This window comes from Symphalangus syndactylus, chromosome 4 (genome assembly GCF_028878055.3).
Source record: "Symphalangus syndactylus isolate Jambi chromosome 4, NHGRI_mSymSyn1-v2.1_pri, whole genome shotgun sequence".
Classification (NCBI taxonomy): Eukaryota; Metazoa; Chordata; class Mammalia; order Primates; family Hylobatidae; genus Symphalangus; species Symphalangus syndactylus.
The window spans coordinates 127,578,817-127,605,183 of record NC_072426.2 but is presented as its reverse complement, the minus strand read 5'-3'; the positions used below and the strand labels follow the sequence as shown (position 1 = coordinate 127,605,183).

General features: G+C 38.0%; 1 protein-coding gene across 1 annotated transcript in view; it reads left to right on the top strand.

The window, feature by feature from the left end:
* DCHS2 (dachsous cadherin-related 2) overlaps positions 1-26,138 on the top strand; it is a 269,592-nt gene extending 243,454 nt beyond the window's left edge. The window contains exons 18-21 of the mRNA XM_063638296.1: positions 17,667-17,797; positions 19,646-19,932; positions 21,164-21,296; positions 23,354-26,138. Of these exons, the coding sequence (XP_063494366.1) occupies positions 17,667-17,797; positions 19,646-19,932; positions 21,164-21,296; positions 23,354-25,977 (3,175 nt within the window). The 3' untranslated portion in view covers positions 25,978-26,138. The remainder of the gene's footprint in view (positions 1-17,666; positions 17,798-19,645; positions 19,933-21,163; positions 21,297-23,353) is intronic.
* The last annotated feature ends 229 nt before the right edge of the window (positions 26,139-26,367 follow it).

The window sequence follows — 26,367 nt, the reverse complement described above, 5'->3', positions numbered from 1 at the left end:
AGAATTCTAAAATATCCATGAGTGGGGACTGCTTAAAGAATTAGCAAAACCCTGGAATAGAATACTATGGAATACCACGAAGCTGATTTTACAAAAGAAAGAGGCATAACTCTATGTGCCGATGAGGATGGAGCTCTAGGGTATGCGACTAAGTGAAGGCAGTAACGAGACCCACTACCGTGCTTATCCAGCATGCCTGTTTGAGTAAAAGCACATCCACATATTGAGAATGCTTCTGGAAGAAAATATAAGAAACTGTTCACCTTATTTGTCTCTGGAGAAGCAGTCAGGCAGCCTGTGGTCCAAGAAAGCCTTAGCTCTCTTACTGAACATTTTGGTATGCTTTAGCTAGATGTTGTATTTTGGGGTTTTTCCAAAAGGCCTTGCTCATACTGTATTCTATTTAATCCTCGCAAGCACCTCATGAGGATGTTAAGGTGGGCATTTTCTTATTTGCTGATAAGGCAACAGAAATACAGTGGCTTGCTCAGGGTCATAGGATAATTTGAGGTTCAAACGTGAACTTGCACTTAAGTATTCTGCTTCTAAGTCACATTCTTTCCACTGTAGAGCTCCAGAGCAGACGCCCTATTTAAGGAAAACACAGGTACAGTATACCAAAGGCAGTGAGTGTCAGTATGCTTCCACATCAGACTACTTTTATATTTTATGAAAAAGTTATAATATGTGCATGTGGTTGAGCAATGAGAGCTGATTAAACTGGAATATCTTACTGGATATATTGGATTAATTACCCTCTGAAGAACCTCCCAATACTAAAAATTTAAATGTTTAGTTTTTTAATATACTTCAAAAGTATTTTAAAAGTTTAAGACTTTGTCCTGTATTAACTCTTATAAATTTTAAAATAATATTTTAGCATAATAGTTATTGGTACTTACTGTTTAGATATATTAAAACCTACTCCCTGCTACATTGTTTCTATAGTAATTGCTCAAGCATGAAACTTTTCTCCTCTTCCATGGATGACTGCAGATAAATCTCAATCTAATTGAGTGATTACAAATTCAGGAATTATTAAAGGTCTGCCATGTTCTAAGAACTAAGCATTTTCTGATTTTAAGGACTTTCTGTTACAGTGTTCTTACTCAATGGAACCTAATTAACAATGAAATCTAATTTATTTCAACTTTTTCCTATTTGCATCATGGTTTCTATGTTCACAATATTAAATTGGTCCCAATATTAAAAAGTGACTCTCTCCCATCCCCATGAAGAATTTAACTCTAGGCTTGAAGAAGCAAGAACTGAGAAAAGTTGAACCCCCTACACACTGCCACAGAGAGATACACACAGGTAACAACACACACACACTCTCTCACTGTCTCTCTCCAGCATCACCAAGGCAAGGAATTATTTTAAACCTCCTGCCTTCCTGGGCTCTCCCCACACCCTCCGCCAACAACACCTGCTGTGGCGTGGCTTCTATCCTTTAGTGCTTTTCTTGATATTTAAGGCAATAAGAAACAAAGGAGGATTTTCCCTAGTCTGCTACACCTTTAGTGAATGTTTTGGAAACAGTCTCATTTAGCTTTCAGCTTTTTACTTTTGAAGTATTGCTATTTTGTCTGATCGAGGAAAGTATCCCAATTCTAGCCCTTTGTTTTAAAATATAAAACGTTTCCTCAAAAAAATCGAGCTACCATACAATCTAGCATTCCTGCTCCTAGGTGTATACCCACCAAAAAGAAATCACTATATCGACAATTTATTGCAGTAATATTCACAATAGCCAAGATTTGGAAGCAACCTAAGTGTCCATTAACAAGTGAATGGATAAAGAAAATGGGATACATATACATGATGGAGTATTATTTAGCCATTTAAAAAAAAAGAGGAATGAGATCCAGTCATCTGCAACAACATGGATGGAACTGGAAGTCATTATGTTAAGTGAAACACAAACATCACATGTTCTCACTTATTTGTGGGAGCTAAAAATTACAACAAAGGAACTCAAGCAGATAGGGAGTAGAAGGATGGTTACCAGAGTCTGGGAAGGGTCAGGGAGGATTGAGGGGAAGTGGGGATGGTTAACAGTTACAAAATATAGTTGGAATGAATGAATAAGACCCAGTATTTGCTGGTACAAAAGGGTAACTCTAGTCAAAAATTTAATTATACATTTAAAAATAAAAAGATTATAACTAAAAGGAACTAAAACATTTGGATTGTTTGTAACACAAAGGATAAATGCTTCAGGTGATGGATACTCAATTTACCCTGATGTAATTATTACACATTGTATGCCTGTATCAAAATATCTCATGTAACCCATAAATGTATATACCTACTATGTACCCACAAAAATTAAAAATTGAGAAAGAAAAGATTTCCTATTCTTCAATTTCCAAGACTTGGGCAATTTAACCTTTAATTAGTGATGCATTTTTTAAAATAATAATAAATTAAAACATAAAATGGAAAAAGGGAGATAGTGTCAGTCATGATTCTACTAAATATGAATGTATTAAATAATTTTTAGTTTTCATATTAAGCCATATAGAAGAAAATTCAGTGGAAATTCGATGACAGATTATAAAATAGGCATTAATTTCTGTCTGATGTTTATGAATATATAAAAAGCTATTTATCAAGCATGAAGCTGGGGACACAAAGACAATGTAATAGCCCTTGTTCTCAAGGAGTTTGAAAATCGAGTCCTGGCCGGGTGCAGTGGCTCATGCTTGTAATCCTAGCACTTTGGGAGGCTGAGGCGGGCAGATCACCTGAGGTCAGACGTTCGAGACCAGCCTGGCCAACATGGCAAAACCCCGTCTCAACTAAAAGTTCAAAAATTAGCCGGGCATGGTGGCGGGCTCCTGTAATCCCAGCTACTCGGGAGGCTGAGGCAGGAGAATCGCTTGAACCTGGAAGGTGGAGATTGCAGTGAACTGAGATCGCACAACTGCACTCCAGCCTGGGCACCAAGAATGAGACTTTGTCTCAAAAAAAGAAAAAGAAAATCAAGTCCTAGTAAAATATATGGCAGAAGGCACATTAATAATCACAATAGTTGCCATTTATGGAACTCCTGCTTCACATTTATTATCTAATTGAATTCTTGTAATAGACATGATTTATAAAATAAAGAAATGGGAACTCAGAGAGATAAAGTGGTTTGGCCAAGAATCCGAAGCTAGTACATGGTAGAACATGATTCTAGCCGATGTGAATGACTGCAGGGCTTATTTTATGATGTGAATGAATCTTAAAAGTATATGCATGTACATTTAGAAAATAAATAAATACTCAAGGCAAGCAGTTATTTTCAGGAGCAATGCTAAACTCAGTGTATTCTCCATTGAATGCTCATTATGACTGTGGGAGAAAGCAATTTTACAGGCAATGTAGGAAATGGCCTGAGATGTTAATTATCTTTTTCAAAATACACAATTCATGAAAAGCAAAGCTGGGATTGGAATCTCAGTCTATTGATGCCCTGAGAAAAAGGGAATAAAAAGGATTTGGGGCCAAAGGCACGGGAACGTGAAAGTGTTTGGTATGTATGTTTGGAAGTAGCAAGTAGTACAGCACACCAAAGGAGCAACTAAGTGTGGGGTAATAAAAGACGCAGCAGGCAAGTTTTGAAAGACTTTCTGTGTCTCGTAGTGGACACTAAACATTATTCTGTGAACTACATACAACTATAAGCAGTTGAACGAATGTTTGTATCTTTATTTCTAAAGACACCTCGTAATGGATGCACTGCAAGAGAGAGAACTAGCTTAGGCCAACAAGCTGAGCTAGATCTCAGCAATGAAAAGTCTGTTACATGGATGGTGCAGTGGGGACAGAAGGAAGGTACATACTAAAATGTTGATTCAAATATGGAATCCATAGGAACTTGATCACCAATTGAATTTACTGGGCAAGAAAAGAGATAGAATAGTTCTGAAATTTCTGCGTAGGAAAGGAAGGGAGAGGAATAAACGGACATTATGATTTTTTTATTCTGGGTATTTTGAGGTGGAAGGACCAATACAAGGACAAAAGTGAAGATACCCTTTTGGCAATTGAAAATAATAATCTGTAGCTCAGGGTAGGGGTCTTCACTCAAGATACGGATTTGAGATTCATCCAGGGAAAATGTGTAAAATGAATTACCTAGGGAGAATATGTAAAATGAGAATTGAGGAGTGGTGACTTATCACCACCTCAAGATTCAGCCGATAAATAGGAAGTGCAATATATATTTAGGGAATAGAAAGATCTAGAGAGGGTGGAGCCAAGATGGCCAAATAGGAACAGCTCCAGTCTACAGCTCCCAGCGTGAGCGACGCAGAAGACGGGTGATTTCTGCATTTCCATCTGAGGTACCAGGTTCATCTCACTAGGGAGTGCCAAACAGTGGGTGCAGGACAGTAGGCGCAGTGCACCGTGTGCGAGCCGAAGCAGGGTGAGGCATTGCCTCACTCGGGAAGCGCAAGGGGTCAGGGAGTTCCCTTTCCTAGTCAAAGAAAGGGGTAACAGACGGCACCTGGAAAATGGGGTCACTCCCACCCTAATACTGCGCTTTTCCAATGGGCTTGGAAAACGGAACACCAGGAGATTGTGTCCCGCACCTAGCTTGGAGGGTCCTATGCCCACGCAGTCTTGCTGATTGCTAGCACAGCAGTCTGAGATCAAACTACAAGGTGGCAGTAAGGCTGGGGGAGGGGGGCCCGCCATTGCCCAGGCTTGCTTAGGTAAACAAAGCAGCCAGGAAGCTCGAACTGGGTGGAGCCCACCACAGCTCAAGGAGGCCTGCCTGCCTCTGTAGGCTCCACCTCTGGGGGCAGGGCACAGACAAACAAAAAGACAGCAGGAACCTCTGCAGACTTAAATGTCCCTGTCTGACAGCTTTGAAGAGAGTAGTGGTTCTCCCAGCACACAGCTGGAGATCTGAGAACGGGCAGCCTGCCTCCTAAAGTGGGTCCCTGACCCCCAAGCAGCCTAACTGGGAGGCACCCCCAAGTAGGGAGAGACTGACACCTCACTCGGCCAGGTACTCCTCTGAGACAAAACTTCCAGAGGAACAATCAGACAGCTGAATTTGCAGTCCACAAAAGTCAGCTGTTCTGCAGCCACTGCTGCTGACACCCAGCAAAACAGGGTCTGGAGTGGACCTCTAGCAAACTCCAACAGACCTGCAGCTGAGGGTCCTGTCTGGTAGAAGGAAAACTAACAAACAGAAAGGACACCCACACCAAAAACCCATCTGTACATCACCATCATCAAAGACCAAAAGTAGAAAAAACCACAAAGATGGGGAAAAAACAGAGCAGAAAAACTGGAAATTCTAAAAAGCAGAGCAACTCTCCTACTCCAAAGGAATGCAGTTCCACACCAGCAATGGAACAAAGCTGGACAGAGAATAACTTTGAAGAGTTGAGAGAAGAAGGCTTCAGACGATCAAGCTACTCCGAGCTATGAGAGGAAATTCAAACCAATGGCAAAGAAGTTAAAAACTTTGAAAAAAAAATAGATTAATGTATAATTAAGATAACCAATGCAGAGAAGGGCTTAAAGGAGCTGATGAAGCTGAAAGCCAAGATTCGAGAACTACGTGAAGATTGCAGAAGCCTTGGTAGCCAGTGCGATCAACTGGAAGAAAGGGTATCAGTGATGGAAGATGAAATGAATGAAATGAAGCAAGAAGAGAAGTTTAGAGAAAAAAGAATAAAAAGAAACGAACAAAGCCTCCAAGAAATATGGGACTATGTGAAAAGACCAAATCTACGTCTGATTGGTGTACCTGAAAGTGACGGGGAGAATGGAACCAAGTTGGAAAACCCTCTGCAAGATATTATTCAGGAGAATTTCCCCAATCTAACAAGGCAGGCCAACATTCAGATTCAGGAAATACAGAGAATGCCACAAAGACACTCCTTGAGAAGAGCAACTCCATGACACATAATTGTCAGATTCACCAAAGTTGAAATGAAGGAAAAAATGTTAAGGGCGGCCAGAGAGAAAGGTTGGGTTACCCACAAAGGGAAGCCCATCAGACTAACAGCTGATCTCTTTGCAGAAATTCTACAAGCCAGAAGAGAGTGGGGGCCGATATTCAACATTCTTAAAGAAAAGAATTTTCAACCCAGAATCTCATATCCAGCCAAACTAAGCTTTATAAGTGAAGGAGAAATAAAATACAGACAAGCAAATGCTAAGTGATTTTGTCACCGCCAGGCCTGCCCTAAAAGAGCTCCTGAAGGAAGCACTAAACATGGAAAGGAACAACCGGTACCAGCCACTACAAAAACATGCCAAATTGTAAAGACCATCGAGGCTAGGAAGAAACTGCATCAACTAACGAGCAAAATAAGCAACCAATATCATAATGACAGGATCAAATTCACACATAACAGTATTAACTTTAAATGTAAATGGGCTAAATGCTCCAATTAAAAGACACAGACTGGCAAATTGGATAAGGAGTCAAGACCCATCAGTGTGCTGTATTCAGGAAACCCATCTCAGGTGCAGAGACACACATAGACTCAAAATAAAAGGATGGAGGAAGATCTACCAAGCAAATGGAAAACAAAAAAAGGCAAAGGTTGCAATCCTAGTCTCTGATAAAACAGACTTTAATCCAACAAAGATCAAAAGAGACAAAGAAGGCCATTACATAATGGTAAAGGGATCAATTCAACAAGAAGAGCTAACTATCCTAAATATATATGCACCCAACACAGGAGCACCCAGATTCATAAAGCAAGTCCTGAATGACCTACAAAGAGACTTAAACTACCACACAATAATAATGGGAGATTTTAACACCCCACTGTCAACATTAGACAGATCAACGAGACAGAAAGTTAACAAGGATATCCAGGAATTGAACTCAGCTCTGCACCAAGCAGACCTAATACACATGTACAGAACTCTCCACCCCCAAATCAACAGAATATACATTCTTCTCAGCACCACACCACACCTATTCCAAAATTGACCACATAGTTGGAAGTTAAGCTCTCCTCAGCAAATGTAAAAGAATAGAAATTATAATAAACTGTCTCTCAGACCACAGTGCAATCAAACTAGAACTCAGGATTAAGAAACTCACTCAAAACCGCTCAACTACATGGAAACTGAACAACCTGCTCCTGAATGACTACTGGGTACATAACGAAATGAAGGCAGAAATAAAGATGTTCTTTGAAAACAACAAGAATAAAGACACAACATACCAGAACTCTGGGACACATTCAAAGCAGTGTGTAGAGGGAAATTTATAGCACTAAATGCCCACAAGAGAAAGCAGGAAAGATCCAAAATTAACACCCTAACATCACAATTAAAAGAACTAGAAAAGCAAGAGCAAACACATTCAAAAGCTAGCAGAAGGCAAGCAATAACTAAAATCAGAGCAGAACTGAAGGAAATAGAGACACAAAAAACCCTTCAAAAAATCAATGAGTCCAGGAGCTGGTTTTTTGAAAAGATCAACAAAATTGATAGACTGCTAGCAAGACTAATAAAGAAGAAAAGAGAGAAGAATCAAATAGATGCAATAAAAAATGATAAAGGGGATATCACCACCAATCCCACAGAAATACAATCTACCATCAGACAATACTACAAACACCTCTATGCAAATAAACTAGAAAATCTAGAAGAAATGGATAATTTCCCGACAAATACACCCTCCCAAGACCAAACCAGGAAGAAGTTGAATCTCTGAATAGACCAATAACAGGCTCTGAAATTGAGGCAATAATCAATAGCTTACCAACCAAAAAGAGTCCAGGACCTGATGGATTCACAGCTGAATTCTACCAGAAGTACAAGGAGGAACTGCTACCATTCCTTCTGAAACTATTCCAATCAATAGAAGAAGAGGATCCTCCCTAACACATTTTATGAAGCCAGCATCATCCTGATACCAGAGCCTGGCAGAGACACAACAAAAAAAGAGAATTTCAGACCAATATCCTTGATGAACATCAATGCAAAAATCCTCAATAATATACTGGCAAACCAAATCCAGCAGCACATCAAAAAGCCTATCAACCATGATCAAGTGGGCTTCATCCCTGGGATGCAAGCCTGGTTCAACATAGGCAAATCAATAAATGTAATCCAGCATATAAACAGAATCAAAGACAAAAACCACATGATTATCTCAATAGATGCAGAAAAGGCCTTTGACAAAATTCAACAACCCTTCATGATAAAAACTCTCAATAAATTAGGCATTGATGGGACGTATCTCAAAATAATAAGAGCTATCTATGACAAACCCACAGCCAATATCATACTGAATGGGCAAAAACTGGAAGCATTCCCTTTGAAAACTGGCACAAGACAGGGATGCCCTCTCTCACCACTCCTATTCAACATAGTGCTGGAAGTTCAGGCCAGGGCAATCAGGCAGGAGAAGGAAATAAAGGATATTCAATTAGGAAAAGAGGAAGTCAAATTGTCCCTGTTTGCAGATGACATGATTGTATATCTAGAAAACCCCATTGTCTCAGCCCAAAATCTCCTTAAGCTGATAAGCAACTTCAGCAAAGTCTCAGGATACAAAATCAATGCACAAAAATCACAAGCATTCTTGTACACCAATCACAGACAAACAGAGAGACAAATCATGAGTGAACTCCCATTCACAATTGCTTCAAAGAGAATAAAATACCTAGGAATCCAACTTACAAGGGATGTGAAGGACCTCTTCAAGGAGAACTACAAACCACTTCTTAATGAAATAAAAGAGGATACAAACAAATGGAAGAACATTCCATGCTCATGGGTTGGAAGAATCAATATCATCAAAATGGCCATACTGCCCAAGGTTATTTATAGATTCAATGCCATCCCCATCAAGCTACCAATGACTTTCTTCACAGAATTGGAAAAAACTACTTTAAAGTTCATATGGAACCAAAAAAGAGCCCGCATCGCCAAGTCAATCCTAAGCCAAAAGAACAAAGCTGGAGGCATCACGCTACCTGACTTCAAACTATACTACAAGGCTACAGTAACCAAAACAGCATGGTACTGGTACCACAACAGAGACGTAGATCAATGGATCAGAACAGAGCCCTCAGAAATAATGCCACCTATCTACAACTATCTGATCTTTGACAAACCTGACAAAAACAAGCAATGGGGAAAGGATTCCCTATTTAATAAATGGTGCTGGGAAAACTGGCTAGCCATGTAGAAAGCTGAAACTGGATCCCTTCCTTACACCTTATACAAAAATTAATTCAAGATGGATTAAAGACTTACATGTTAGACTTAAACCATAAAAACCCTAGAAGAAAACCTAGGCAATACCATTCAGGACATAGGCATGGGCAAGGACTTCATGTCTAAAACACCAAAAGCAATGGCAACAAAAGCCAAAATTGACAAATGGGATCTAATTAAACTAAAGAGCTTCTGCACAGCAAAAGAAACTACCATCAGAGTGAACAGGCAACCTACACAATGGGAGAAAATGTTTGCAATCTACTCATCTGACAAAGGGCTAATATCCAGAATCTACAATGAACTCAAACAGATTTACAAGAAAAAACAACCCCATCAAAAAGTGGGCAAAGGATATGAACAGACACTTCTCAAAAGAAGACATTTATGCAGCCAAAAAACACATGAAAAAATGCTCATCATCACTGGCCATCAGAGAAATGCAAATCAAAACCACAATGAGATACCATCTCACACCAGTTAGAATGGCCATCATTAAAAAGTCAGGAAACAACGGGTGCTGGAGAGGATGTGGAGAAATAGGAACACTTTTACACTGTTGGTGGGACTGTAAACTAGTTCAACCATTGTGGAAGTCAGTGTGGCGATTCCTCAGGGATCTAGAACTAGAAATACCATTTGACCCAGCCATCCCATTACTGGGTATATACCCAAAGGACTATAAATCATGCTGCTATAAAGACACATGCACCCATATGTTTATTGCGGCACTAGAACCAACCCAAATGTCCAACAACGATAGACTGGATTCAGAAAATGTGGCACATATACACCATGGAATACTATGCAGCCATAAAAAATGATGAGTTCATGTCCTTTGTAGGGACATGGATGAAACATGAAACTGGAAACCATCATTCTCAGTAAACTATCGCAAGGACAAAAAACCAAACACTGCATGTTCTCACTCATAGGTGGGAATTGAACAATGAGAACACATGGACACAGGAAGGGGAATATCACACTGTGGGGACTGTTGTGGGGTGGGGGTAGGGGGGAGGGACAGCATTAGGAGATATACTTAATGCTAAATGACGAGTTAATGGGTGCAGCACACCAACATGGCACATGGATATATATGTAACAAACCTGCACATTGTGCACATGTACCCTAAAACTTAAAGTATAATAATAATAATAAAAAGAAAGATCTAGAAAAAGATAATGTCATGGAGACCAAGGGGAGAGGTTGGTCTGAATAAAAGAAGACTTCAAAATATGTTTGCATTAGAATCACTAAAAATACAGTCATCTCTCGGTATCCATGAGGTATTGGTTGTGGACTCTCCACTGCATCCCTCCCACTCCCCCATACAAAAATCCGTGGATGCTCACATTTCTTATATAAAATGGCATAGTATTTGCATATTACCTATGCAATCCTCTTGTATAGTTTATTTTTATTTATTTATTTTTAATTTCAAATTTTATTTTAGATACAGGAGACGTGTGCAGGTTTGTTACATAGGTGTATTGCACCATGTAGTGAGCACAGTACTCAGGTAGTTTTTCAACCCATGCCCTCTCCCTCCCTCCCCCTCAGCAGTTCACAGTGTCCATTATTCCCATGTTTATGTCCATGTGTGCTCAATGTTTAGCTTCCATTTGTAAGTGAGAACATGAGCTGTTTTGGTTTTTTATGTGTTAATTTGTTTAGGATTATAGCCTCCAGCTCTATCCATGTTTCTGCAAAAGACATGATTTCATTCTTTTTTATGGCTGCATAGATCACATTTTCCTTATCCAATCCACCATTAACAGGCACCTAGGTTGCCTTTTTGCTATTGTGAATAGCATGGTGATGAACATATAAATGTATGTATCTTTTTGCTATAATGATCTACCTTCTTTTGGGAATATACCCAGCAATAGGATTGCTGGGTCCGATGGTACTTTGTGGTAAGTTCTTTGAGAAATCTCCAAACTGCTTTCCACAATGGCTGAACTATTTTACATTCTCAACAATGTATTAATGTTCCCTTTTCTTCACAATCTCACCAGTATCTGTTGTTTTTTGACTTTTTAATAATAGCCATTCTGACTGGTATCTCATTATGTTTTGATTTGTATTTCTCTGATGATTAGTGATGATGAGCATGTTTTATATGTTTGTTGGCTGCTTCTATTTCTTTCTTTGAAAAGTGTCTGTTCATGTCCTTTGCCCATTTTTTGATGGGATTATTTGGTTTTTGCTTGTTGATTTAAGTTCCTTGTAGATTCTGGATATTAGACCTTTGCCAGATGCATAGTTAGTGAATATTTTCTCTCATTCTGTAGGTTGTCTGTTTACTCTGTTGATTATTTCTTTTATTGTGCAGAAGCTCTTTAGTTTAATTAGATCCCATTTGTCAATTTTTGTTTTTTGTTACAATTGCTTTTGAGGACTTAGTCAAAAATTTCTTGCCAGGGCCAATTTCAAGAAGGGTATTTCTTAGGTTTTCTTCTAGGATTTCTATAGCTTGAGGTCTTATATTTAAATCTTCAATTCATCTTCAGTCAATTTTTGTATATGGTAAAAGGTAAGGATCTAGTTTCATTCTTCTGCATCTGGTTAGCCAGTTATCCCAGTAACATTTATTGAATAGGGAGTGCTTTCCTCATTGCTTGTTTTTGCTGCCTTTGTCAAAGATTGAATGGTTGCAGGTGTGTGGTTCTATTTCTAAGTTTTCTATTCTGTTCCTAGTACCATGCTGTTTTGATTACTGTAGCCTTATAGTATAGTTTGAAGTCAGGTAATATGGTGCCTCCGGCTTTCTTCTTTTTGTTTAGAATTGAGCCTGTTTAGGCAGAAAAGAAGTATTCAATAGATACATAAAGATTAAAGATTTTGATCTAAGCACATTTTCTTAATTTGATTATTATTATCAAAGTAATATATACATTTTTAAAAAAATCAAATAGTATATAGAGTGTAGATGAAAGTCAGCAACCACTGCCTCACCTCTCCCAAGGCTAAAGCCCTCCAGAAGCAGACACTATTAACTGATTTTCTCTGATATTATAAATACAACTATGTAATAATTTATAACTTTAAACATTATCTCTTAACTTCCTGTTATAATAGATATAGGTGTAAAATCCTTACTTTCTAACACTCCAACTCTTTCTATATTCATATCACTGTTTTTCATTTAATCAGTAATTAGTGTTTATATTATATGAATATATTCATGTTTACTTCATAGTCAGATCATAATATATGATTTTTTTTCCTTTTATCACTACTCCTCAAGCCCCCAGAGTTCCTTTCTTGATTGCCCAATTGGCTATATCTATGCACTTAATTCCTTGTAAATATCCCATAAGCTCTGTTATCTGCATCTAATTTTTCCTCTAACTGCCTTTCATCAAATATTCTATCAAGCCCTCTTTTTTCATGAAGACCTGGTTCCTACTGCTTTATGCCCTCTCCATCTAGCATGAACAGTCTGGGTTAATAAACCTATTGCAAGCTGAGATCCCATAACTTTGGTTTATAGCTCTCCTAGGTCAGGCCAGCACTTCCAGATCCCATGTCTTTCTCTTCCAATAGGTTTGCAGGAAAAGGTGCCAGGGAAGTAAATTATCTGAGCCCTTGCATGTCTGAAGATGTCTTTATTCTACTCTTTCATGTAATATATACAATGGACAATACAGAAGTTGAAAGTATGTTTTAGAATTTTGAAGGCATTGCTGTGTTATTCTCTGAAACCCAGTGTTGCTATTAACAAGTCTGGTGCCATTCTAATTCTTTTTTTTTTTTTTTTTTTTTTTGAGATGGAGTCTTGCTCTTTGCCCAGGCTGGAGTGGTGTGATCTTGGCTCAGTGCAACCTCTGCCTCCCCGGTTCAAGCGATTCTCCTGCCTCAGCCTCCCAAGTAGCTGGGACTACAGGCGCCCGCTACCACGCCCAGCTAATTTTTATATTTTTAGTAGAGATGGGGGGTTCACCAAATTGGCCAGGCTGGTCTCGAACTCCTGACCTTATGATCCACCCGCCTCAGCCTCTCAAAGTGCTGGGATTAAAGGCATGAGCCACTGTGCCTGGCCGCCATTCTGATTCTTTTACTTTGTATAATTTTTCCTTCTCTCTAGAAATTTATAGGTTATACTTATCCATAATATTTTAAAATATGATTACATATTTTGATGTGGGTTTCTCCTTGTGCTGTGTATTCAGTGTTCCCTTTTAGTAAAAAGACATGTTTCTTTTAATTTTCTTGTATTATTAAAAAGGGGAGGAAATTCATTGAAAATTTCCTCCCCTTTTTTTAGTTTTGTTTTGTTGTTTTGCCCTGTTTCATTTTCCTGAATCCTATTCAATTAGGTATTGGATTGCCTAGATGGATTCTTTGTTAGTTATATTTTATTTCCTACTTTCCATTTATTGTTTGTGTGTGGGTTTGGTTTTTGTTGTTTTATTTTGGGAAGATATTTCCTGAATTTTAATCTTCTAACATTTTTTTCTTATTTTCTAATTAAAAATTGAGACAATGTTATATATTTGTTTTTACTTCTAAAAGCTCTTCTTTGATGTTTGACTTTTTAAATAATATCCAACTCTTGTTTTATGCACATGTTGTCTTCTGATATCTCTCCAAGGTATTAATTAGAATTGTTTTAAATTTTCTTTTGTTCCTTTCAATATCTGTTTCCACTGGGTTCCTTTTTTTTATTTGTCTATATTGAGCTCTCTTTTTCATGCTGAAGGCTTTCTGTAAATAAGTGTTGATTCTTAGATACAAGTGAGGCAATGTGAAAGTCATTAGAACCTCTGAGTGGGCTAGAGGGACTTGACTAGCACACTTCACTTTCAAATGAACCACAGGGGAAGTCGACTATTTTTCAGGATGACATACAAACGGCAGTATGTGGAGTTCACTTTTCTTTGGGAGGGGACTTTCAGTTCTCCAGAGAAGGTCTTTCAATATTACTAACCCCAAGTATGAACCAAAGGCATTCTTTGGCTGAGAATCCAGAGTAATGGGCAAGAGGGACATAACTACCCTGTATTTAAAATAACATAAATTATCTTTCTATTTAAATAATCTGAATTTAAAATATTCTTCCTATTTTTATCTCAATACCTCACTGCAATTTTTGCCATGTCTTGAGCCTCTCCTTGGTGACCTGGGAGCAACTCTGCTCCTCATGTATCTTTATGCTCCTCTGAATGCATTTTAAAAGACTTTTAGAGTGGTTTTAGGTCCACAGCAAAATTGAGAGACGGTGCAGAGATTTCCTGTATATCCCTGCCCACACACATGCACAGCCTCCCCCGTTATCAAAATCCCCACCAGAGTGGTGCATTCGTTACATTTGATGAAGCTACACTGACACATCATTATCACTCAGATTTACAGTTTTCAGTGGGATCCACTCTTGGTGTTGTACATTCTGAGTGGATTTTAATCTCTGATTTCCTTTGGCCCACTCATCTGCAACCACTCTTCAATCTGCTTGTATCTTCCAGAAATTGTTGATATTTCTCATTCATTTCACTCACTAATATCTTCCCTCATTTTTTAGCTTTATGGACTTATAACTTATTATAAAAGGTTTTTGATATCATTTTAGAAGAATCTTGAGAGGAAGAGAAGATAAAACCTGTGTAGTCAGCTTGCTGTCTTTAACCAGAAATCATAGTTTTTCTTTTCATAGTTATTTCTGCTGGTGGCTGATATTCTAATTTTTTTCAGAATTTCAGAAGGAATAGAAAATTCCTGCTAGATGTTTAAGATATAAATGAGAGTTTTGAAAAATCCTCTACCAACAAGTTTAGTACTTGTTAAGACAATCAAAAAGATCCTTCCTGGTCAAAGGCCTTATTTAAAGTTTAACATGGTAAAAGAAGCTTCCCATGGTTGATAGAATAGGAAAAAAATGCTCTGAATTTAAAAGGCTTAGAATGAGCCTGTTCTAAATCTGGTCAGTTTCATTTATTGTCTCTAGCGATAATAGTAACCAGCGCAACAGTTGTGGAACATGGAGTGAGTTGGACTGGCTACAACCAACAGTTTCACAACTGCGAAAGAGCCATCATAGATGGCTTGAAGTCTTGCAGGGGTTGTGTACAGAATATCTGCACATCTACCTTCGTATTTTTTTGTTTGTTCTTCAGGTCATTGAGAAACCTTTTCCTTTCCCATTTATTTTGATGCTAAACAACATATTTCTCTCCGTATCAAAGAATCTCACTTCTTTTTAATCTGACAAGATAATATTTAGGATGCCTGAAATTGTAACATTGTGAAAATAATGGTAATTATGGCTACAGTAGAAGAGTTGATAGAAACTTAACTTTGATGTCTTGGCTGAGACTTTAGATGACATTGGAAGGGGCAAGCAGCACGGGAGAAAGCAGTATGAGTTGATTATCTTTGGTAAAATATTTCCATATGTATCTGACTGACATTCACACTAACAAAATAAACTTTCCGCATATAATTATTCCAGAAGTTAGGCTCCAGAAATGTGAAATTCAGGTTGTTGTTCTACTAATATTCCAACTCTGATAATGCAGAAGGCAGCCTGTGTTCTTCATGAATAGTAGATACGCCCTGATTATTTAATATTAAGAGGAATTCAAACCAAGGAGTTGATGTTTATTTCATGTCACTTTTAAATTTAGGACTGGAAAGAGAAAGAACATTCATCAAGTGAGCTAACAATGAAAACAAAGTGAAAGTGTATCAACTTTCAAGACATAGTTTCTTAAAACGTGGTTCCCACAACTAGCTGAGACTAATTCCACTTCTGAAATAAAGAGCATCTTCTAATTAATAACTCATTTTACTACTCAGCCGCCCTCCTAGCCTTCATCGTGTTTAGAGGGGAGTGAAAAATAAGCCAATAATTATACATTAGAATGTGATATATACACAATAAGAGAGGTATGTTCAACAAGTATCATGAAGCACAGGTTTCCAGCTGACAAAACGTGAGCCTGAATCCCAGCTCTGTCATACGTGTATAACCTTGGGGAAATCTTGAGAAACCAACATTCAATACTTACTAAAGAAAAGCAAATAAGGCAGCTCCCTGCCCATAAGAAACTTACAGAAGAGGCAGACAAATATGTTATTAAGAAAAAAGAGTGATGATTGCTATGGTAGAAGAATGTACAGGGTGCTATGGGAATACATAAAGGTGCATTTAAATCAAATGAAAGGTCCATGACAACTTCACAGAGATGTGAGCTTTGAAAAACCAAGAAGGTGTAAGGGCTGGGATTCCATGTAAAAGCAAGAACAAAAAAGTTTATGTGAACATGTTCGGGGGTTGGATAACCTCTTAGAGACATGGAGAACCAAAGAAGGGTTTTAAATAGGGAGGTCAGGTTTTCAAACTAGGATCTTAGAGCAATTGAGCGCAATATGGAGGGTGGATGGAACAAGAGGAGACTCACAGTAGGGAGGTTGGTAATTTATCAGTTACTCCTGGTGAGAAAAGGTACAATACATATAGAGCATTTCAGGTAAAAATGGTGAGGGGCTGAGGCTACAGGGGACTGGCTTGACCAGGTTTGCTTGGGACGTTAGTGGATATAGCACTGAAAGTCCCACGTCCAGTTTGCCTGGAGTATCTTGGTTTTAAAAACACTGCAAGTCTTATGTCCCAGGAGATTCTTCACTCCCAAACAAAGCAAAATGTGCTGATTACCATCCATGAGGGCTCTGAAGGTAGGAGTGAAATGGCTGGGGACACTAATCCAAGTGACATCCAGGAGGTAATACCAATAAGATACATAATTAGTTGAACATTGGAAGGGTGGTGAGAGAAAGGGAGAAGTTGAAGAAAGTAACAAGATTTGTAGTTTGTTTGATGGAGAAGCTCATTGTAGCATCATCCAAGAGAGATTAAATTAGTCTATGTAAATTCTTTCAGATCATGGACTTTCACCTCTACTTCACAATCCTAGCCAATCACGCATCTTCTGTAAGTGTGTTCATCATAGCAGTGTCCTGTCTTAATTCTAGCATTTCGATTGATTTGCTATTTGGATCCAAAAATATCAGTACAAAGCAATCTTTTAGTGCCTACATCTTTTGTTGGTTCAGTAAGATGGAAATATGTAGCAATATCCAGACCATGGCATGGCAAGGTGGAGACAGTCTACTTATCCAAAGTACAGGTATCGGTGTTTCTATTTTTTAAGATTATTCTTCACAGGACAGGATTGAATTTTACAGTCTGGCTCTCCGAAATGGTCCATTTTGACATTAATGCCTCATGATCCCTGGCAGCTTGCTGGATTTGGTTCTCTGAACATGCCAAAAATAAATAAATTTCAGAGTGCCATTCTTATGAAATACATTTTAAATGATTCCATTTAGAAAATCCAAGAGAGGAATAAAAGTATCTAGTCAGCTCATTTAAAAATTTTCAACTAGATATTTGATATTTATGTTGTTTTTCTAATTCCTGGATGATGAATCACATTCTTTGATTATTTTTCTAAACCAGCTTGATTGTCCAAGCCACAGATAAAGGGATACCCAGGCTTTCTAATACGACTATAATCAAGGTACAGGTGACTGATGTAAACGACAATGCCCCAGCTTTTCTCCCCTCTGAAGCAGTGGAAATTGCAGAAGGTAAGTGTGACAATTTGGCATCGTGGTTTTGATTAACTTGTATAAGATCATTTACTATTTTCTTTAGCCAGACACTGTATTAACATGAGTGCTAATCCTCAACAACCATGCAAACTAGATCATTTTTCTCTTCATTTTGCAGAATAAAAAATGGATGATCATAAGTTAAATATTAAATGTCAAAGGAGTAAAATGTTAAAGCTGAGATTTGCACTCAGATCAGCTGGAGGCCAAGTCCCCATGCTCCAACCATCATCCCTTATAGTATCTGTTTATAATGCAGACATTTCTTACAAATTATATCTACTCTATGAAGAAGCATATTTTGTTGACTGTGATAACCATCGTGAACCTCCTCTAAGAAGAATCAACATTCATAACTCTGTCAGTCTTTTCAGGATACGAATAACAACTAATTAGTGAAGTAAATTAGATGTTTATTGTACAAACCCATCATTTTCCCCAGAATAACCTTATCTTCAACGTTTGTACCACACTAATGGTAGAGGTTGAAGCTAGAAATTTTTAAGTGAGATGCTGGTTAATCTTCATTATTTGGGTCTATGGGTTATACAGTGGTCCCGTAGTCTGTGGACCCAAAGTTGTCCATGGTCAATGGCTGCATTGGTGAAACATAACCTAAGTCTTCATAGTTGAAGATGAAAGTAATGGTGACCCCTCGCTTGCCTCTCTACTTCACTCGTAATACTACATTCATTCCTAAAATGTTTCTAACATTTTATTATGTTCACTTTCTAAACAAATTACAACCATAACCTCTCACAGAGGGAAATATTCCAGACATGTCTATGCATAGAGATATCTACAAATATTACAGCCTACAAATAAAATAAATTCTCCAGTTTTGCCTTTTGCATATTTGATATATTTTCATTTGATTTTATTGAAGGTTCTATTTTTCAGCACTTGCAATTAGTGTTAAAATATAGCAATGGGCCTAATATAAATATATCACAAGAAGAAACTACATAAATCAAAACATACTGAATAGGGTACGGTGTGGTTGGTGCACATCAAGAGTGTTCAAGCTTGAAAATGGAAAATTATGGGTTTCATATACAATGGAACTATTCTGAGCATCTTGGCATATTCTTTCTAGCTGTACCGTATCTGTAAGCTTAAAAACAAAGTCCCTTTCACGGGCTGTTTAGGCTAGAGAACATATGTGGTGAGTGAGGCACTGAACATTTCATCTATTTTGTAATTTTTTGGTGAATAATATTTGAGATTTGCTTTCCTCACTAGTACTATGTAGACTTTGTTTTTCTATAGTCTTAATAATTTTGAGAGTCAGATTTAAGAAAAGGAAGCAGTGTGTGCACCACTCCAAAATAAATAATTGTACAAAAATAAATATAAGGAAATAAGTATCTAATTCGAACATCAGTGCCCAAATATTTAAACCTGGCCTATTTTTGAAAATGCCATGTTTTGTATTAATGTCCTGAGTAATACCCTTCATCCCATTCATATCCCCCATGAATATATTATTTTGATACTGAAACTGTATATTATAAATAAGTGGCTTAGAATGCTTCTTGGTACTGGAATTGTGTTGTAAGCATATAATGAAAATAATGTAATATAAAAATTGAATATACCCTACCTCCTCAATTCCCTACTCAGTGGTAAATTTTCACTTTTATTGGTCTCATAAATTCTTCAGAGTTTTTGTTCAGTGCATAGTGAGCTTTGTATGAGAAATCAAGCCAAGAAAAAGCAAATCATATTGGACTTAGAATAAAAATACTTGGATGGAACTACTAAAGAAATGTATTTCAAAGGATGAATTTTAATGGAGACTGACACTGGTCATGACTATTTCAGATTCTTTGCCTGGTGTAATTGTGACTCATGTGTCAGTTCATGATGTGGATTTGAATTCAGCTTTCATATTCAGTTTTGCCAAAGAGAGTAATCCTGGAACCAAGTTTGCTATTGATCAGAACACTGGAGTGGTGGTGTTGGTGAAAACATTGGATTTTGAAGAAATGACTGAATATGAGCTGCTCATCCGAATTTCTGATTCGGTGCACCACACAGAGGGAGCACTCGTAGTCCGTGTGCTGGATGTCAATGATAATCCACCAGTGTTTTCTCAAGATTTCTATCAGGTAAAGGGCTTAAAGAGATGCTGAAACCAAAGCCAAAACTAGAAAGAATAGAGAATAATGTAAGTCTTCCATCACCGATAGACTAATTCAGATAGACAGCATTCACTGTTTTTAGTGCCTAAGTTAACGCTGCGGGTTTTACACTTAATATCACAGAGTCTATAAGTACATATGGAAATGAATGTCTCATTCAGTTTAGTTTACTACATATGTATTTTTTTTTTTTTTAGTTTTTAGAGGTTGTAGTCCAGTTTGTCATGACAATTGGAACCTGCCTAATATTTGCAAAACCACTGATAAGATTGTTTGCATTATCTGCAGTTAATTTGGGAAAATTCTTTCCTTCATAGGCATATTTTTGGAATGCATTGATTAAAATTTTACAGAAAAAAATCATGAACAAAACTATAAAGTGGAAATTTTAGCTTTTAGAGCATAGTATGTGTTTATAGAAGTAAGGGCCAGGATAGCATTCAACTCAATACTTGCAAATGGACTCCAGAACTTTTGAATGTAGCAAATGCAAGATTTAAGTGTAAACACAAGGGGAAGCTAACCTAAGTAATGATCCCCTGTGAAGGCTTGCTTGAATTATGCCATGTATGTAATGGAATAATATATTAGTGAATGTATTAACTATTTTCTGCCACATAGAAATAGTTTAGAAGAACTTTTCTTCATAGTAAAAAAAAAAAACTGAATAAAATTACTTTTAAAACTTATATTTTTCTGGCCAGGCATGGTGGCTCACGCCTGTAATCCCGGCACTTTGGGAGGCTGAGGTGGGCGGATCACCTGAGATCAGGAGTTCAAGACCAGCCTGGCCAACGTGGTGAAACCCCATCTCTACTAAAAATACAAAAATTAGCCTGGTGTGGTGACAGGCACCTGTAGTCCCAGCTACTCGGGAGGCTGAGGCAGGAGAATCACTTGAACCTGGGAGGCAGAGGATGCAATGAGCTAAGACCACGCCACTGCACTCCAGCCTGGGCAACAGAGCAAGACTGCATCTCAAACAAAACAAAACAACACCTTTTTTTTCTGAATCCAGGGACTATTCACACAATCTTTTAAATATGTCAGTTCCATAAATTAGTATGTCTAACAAAGTCAGGTTGTATTGTATGGTTTCCATAATCAAAATGAATAAAATGACCTCATGTTCTGTCCCTGTTTGTGAAAATACCTTCAGCCTTTAAGCACAATGTCCCTATTTTTCTTTTTCCCTCAGGTCACAGTTCCTGAATCAATACCTGTGGGGTATTCAGTGCTGACTCTGTCAGCCACAGACTTAGAAAGCAATGAGAACATTTCTTACAGAATTCTATCCTCTTCTAAGGAATTCTCCATTGATCCTAAGAATGGTGAGTTATTTATAGTTGCATTAGTGCTCATAGGTTTGGGTTTCAAAGTAGAAACCTGAAATAACCCTTTCTAAATGCCTCTATAAAAGTTCCCCACCTCCCCACACCCCACAGAATTATAAGCACGACTGTTTCATTACTCTTCACATCAAGTGCTGCAGTAGCAAATGCCAGTGTTATTTCTCTTCTCCAACATCTCAGTTGCTGGAAAGCAAATGTCACTGTTTAAATGCTGGTAAATGCTCACAAATTCAGAGACCCCAGTATAATAAACACCCAGTTACATCCATCCAACCAAGCACAGTTCAGGCAATTATCCCAGGAGTCAGCAAGAATCAAAATGATGTTGAAGGGATTAAGTTAGTGCTGAAGACTTCATATTACTATAGTTTGGTGCTTTTTTCCCGAGCCAAGTTAAAAAAAAATCAGTAATAGCATTATATGTTCAATAAGCACAAGAATAATTTTAAAAGGAAAATTATTTAAGCATCTCTACCAACTAGAAACCACTGTGGTGTTTTGGTTTACTTGATGCTTCCCAAGGCTTTTTGTCTTTTTATCAGAGACCAAGACATTCGTGGTTGTGAAATGCCTTCAGGCAAGTGATTCTACATTCAATTAAACAGTATATAGAGAAAGTTGAACAGTGAGTGGATATTTAATTTAATTTAAAAGCTAAATTTTATAAAGATGAATAATTAGCAAAACAATGTCCCTAGCAGAGCATACTAGAAAATAACAGGGCCTGGGAGACATCACACTCTGTTCCCCATCTCTATCCACCATTGCATCATTTCACAAGTGAGAGTTCATTTAAAAATTAACCTTGGGATTACCTGAAAGGGGAATTTAGTCCCAAAATACCAGCATGAAGCCCACCGGGTATTGTAAATGGAGAAGTACGTCCTGTATCATTCTGCTTGTGGATGAACAATTACTGCATGATTACAAATATATCAGGAATTTGGCTTTTCTATTCTTCTCTCTGTATCCCCACCCCACCATCTTTTCTCTCTCTCTCTCTCTCTCTCTCTCTCTCTTTCTCTAGTCCCAGATGATGGCAACTGCCACCCTGTCCACAGCAAATCACAGTGTGCAAGGCAGTTCTTCTGAGCACTCAATCCTTAGCAACACTTTTACTTGACATGTGCTATTGACAAATTTTGCACTGAGCTATTGATTCAAATATTTTTAAAACATTAAATGTTTAATTTAAAACATTAAATGCAATATTTAAAACATTAAAGGCAATGTTAAAAACATTAAATGCAACGTTAAAAACATTAAATGCAATGTTTAAAACATTAAACACACTAAGCTATTGATTCAAATATTTTTAAAATATTAAATGATGGCCGATTTAGTTCATGGTGGGACTCTAACTGAAACATGGCATTTAAATGTCAGCATTCTGTGTTCTTTCTTAGTGACCATCCTTAAGACATATTTATCTTAAAAATGTTTTAGCACACATATTTATAAAAATTATATATTTCTATATTTAGTACAATAAACTTTATTAACTACATTTCAGCAATCAGGGAAAAATCGACTTGCATGATCTGTAGGAAAGCCCATCTCTCTAATTAAGCAATAGTATAATAGTAACTCAGCATTATCATTTTTACTGCTTTCATTTGGCTTGAATATCAACAAGTATCTCCAGAATAAGTATCTTTATGCCAGAATATCTCTATACATGTGTTTGTGGGTAGTAGAATGGGGTATAAATTTTACAAACAAAAATATTTTTTAAGAATAGTGGAACAACTTACTATACAAAAATAAAATTCAGAGCAATTTGTGGCAAAAGCAACCTCAAGCAGCACACATGTTTCACAGAGTGAATGTCATGAATATTATTTCTGTATCTTACATGTTATAAACAAATAAATACAATAATTTATATTTCTATTTGGAGTCATTGTTCATTGTGACTTAACAAATCTAACAAAGAATTAAACACATATTAGTAGACATTGGATAGTCAACTGCTGATTAAATGGATCATCAAAACTGCATCTCACAGTGTTGAAATACTATGTCTTATTTTTCAGGCACAATATTTACTATCAGTCCCGTATTACTTCTGGATACAATATCAACAACTCAATTTCTTGTTGAAGCCAGTGATGGTGGAAATCCTGACCTGAGAGCTCTTACTTTAGTGGAGATAGGAATACAAGATATGAACAATTATGCCCCTGAATTCACAGTCAAATCCTATAATCTTAGCCTAAGTGAGGATGCTCTGGTTGGAAGCACGCTTGTTACGTTTTCAAACATCGACCATGACTGGACCCGTGAAAACACATATGTTGAATATTCCATCATCAGTGGTAATTTACAGAACAATTTTCATGTGGAAACTAAATTCTTTCATTCAGAATATCCTTATAAGCAAGTCGGTTATCTTGTGTTGCTTCACAGTATGGACAGAGAAGCAAGTGCTAGCCATGAGCTTGTCATTCTGGCATCTGACAGTGGCTGCCCTCCATTGAGTTCCACAGCTGTCATATCAATACAAGTACTTGATGTCAATGACAATCCTCCAAACTTCAGCAGCCTGAGCTATCACACCCATGTCAAGGAAAGCACCCCTCTAGGGAGTCACATCACTGTGGTCTCAGCAAATGACCGTGACACAGGGTCACATGCAGAAATCATCTACAACATCATCTCTGGAAATGAGAAGGGACATTTTTACTTAGAAGAAAACACTGGAGTCCTTTATTTGATTAAACCTCTGGATTATGAAGAAATGACAAAATTCACCTTAACTGTTCAAGCTTCAGATGCAGAAAAGAAACACTTTTCTTTCGCGGTTGTGTTTGTCAATGTCCTGGACGATAACGACCATGCACCTCAGTTTATGTTCTCAAGCTACAGCTGTATTGTTCCAGAAAATCTGCCTATTTCCTCTACCATATGCTCTATAAATGCTCTGGATTTTGACGCAGGTCCGTATGGAGAATTGACCTATTCTATTGTATCACCCTGTTTTCTCACTCATGGAATGTCTTATGATCACGATCTCTTCCTCATTGACCCTTTGACAGGGGATATTCATGCTAATCAAATCCTTGACTATGAAAATGGCAATAAATACTGCCTCACCATCCAAGCCAAAGACAAAGGTGATGCAACAGCCTCCTTAGTGGTCTGGGTGGATATTGAAGGAATAGATGAATTTGAGCCCATTTTTACTCAAGATCAGTATTTTTTCACCCTCCCAGAAAAGAATAAAGACAGACAGTTGATTGGCAGAGTGGAAGCCTCAGATGCAGATGCTGGTATTGATGGAGTCATTCTTTACTCCCTTGGAACCTCATCTCCTTTCTTTTCAGTAAATAAAACCAATGGAAATATTTATTTGATTAGAGCCCTTCCCCTAATAAAAAGTCAACTCAACAAAGAAGACACCATGGAAATGAAAATAATCGCTCATAGTCCCAAATCAGACTCCAAGTTTGCATCTTGCACTGTTTTTGTGAACGTGTCTTTCTCCTCTGAAGGAACACCCTTGGCAGTGTTCGCCAGCAGCTTTTCAGTCAGCCTGGTGGTCTCCTTTTTAGTGTTTCTGATACTCATCTGCACTCTAATTGTAATGATTTTAAGACATAAACAAAAAGACACAAGAAACAATTATGAGGAGAAGAAAACCTCATCTTTAGATATGGACTTGGGAGTGACCCGGGATGCCAGTGTGCTCAAAGCCTTCCAGAAAACTGACAACTGCAGTAACGAGGTGGTCCCTGTGGATGCCACGCCGGAATGGTTGAGTTTAATAAGTATCATGGAGAAGGACATTGTCAATCTGTACAGACACTCAAATTCCAGTGGCCACTGTTCTGTGGAAGGAGAAACTGCAGAAGATAAGGAAATCCAGAGGATAAATGAGCATCCCTACAGAAAGGGCTCAGACTCAGCTCTGAGTGACCACGAGTCCAGGGTGCCAGACTCGGGTATCCCGAGGGACTCAGACCAGCTCTCCTGCCTATCTGGGGAAACCGATGTGATGGTGACTGCTGAAACAGCAGTAGCCAGCCAAACATTTGGGGAAGGAGATGAAGGGGAAGGCTGCAGCACCACCTGTGCTCAAAATAATGTGTTACCCCAGACAGTTCAGAAGAGAGAGGCAAAAGAGGGCATCCTGGCTGATGTTAGAAAAGAGTCTGTCTTTATTTCAGGTGATCAGGAAGTAAGGTGTGCAGCTCTTTCAACTCAGACAACCTCTGATCATGATGGAAGAGGCAACTATCACTGGAATTATCTTCTCAGTTGGGAGCCCAAATTCCAACCTCTTGCCTCAGTATTTAATGATATTGCAAAACTAAAGGATGAACATTTGCATATGCCTGGCATTCCAAAAGAGAAGAAATCTTTTGTTTTTCCACCCCCTTTGATAACAGCAGTAGCCCAGCCTGGGATTAAAGCAGTCCCACCAAGAATGCCGGCAGTAACCCTGCGGCAGATGCCTCCGAAACACCCACGCTCTCCCATCCCCTACCATCTTGGTTCTCTGCCAGAAGCCATGACTCCCAATTTTTCTCCATCTCTTTCCCTATTGACGATGCAGCCTCCTGCCTTGTCTCCACTGTTGTCAGCAGGAGAATTATTAGGACCACACGTCAGTGGTACATGCCATGAACTTAAAGCGGAAGATGAAATTCAAATATGAAACCACTGGGATGCCAAGTACCTGCCCACCATTGGTCATGAATAAATGAACAAAACGTTTTCAAGCCAGCAACTCGAGATTGGGCTCATTTTTATCTAAAAGCAAGTGATATAATTTAATTAGAGTTTTTAAAACTTCCCCATTAAAGTTTCTCAAATTTCTTCCAGCCTTAATGAAAAGTTATTTCCTCTTTTAATCCTTATGTGTTGCTCTCAGGACTCACATTTGTATATATTAAGTAGTGTATATTCTGTCAGACCTGTTGTCTGTATGATTAGACTTCCAAAGGACACAGTCAACTTAACTGACTGCCAGAATGTTTATATGGAAACGAAATATAGTGTACTCTGGTCACATTGCTGCTGATCACACTGCTATATCGAAAACAAA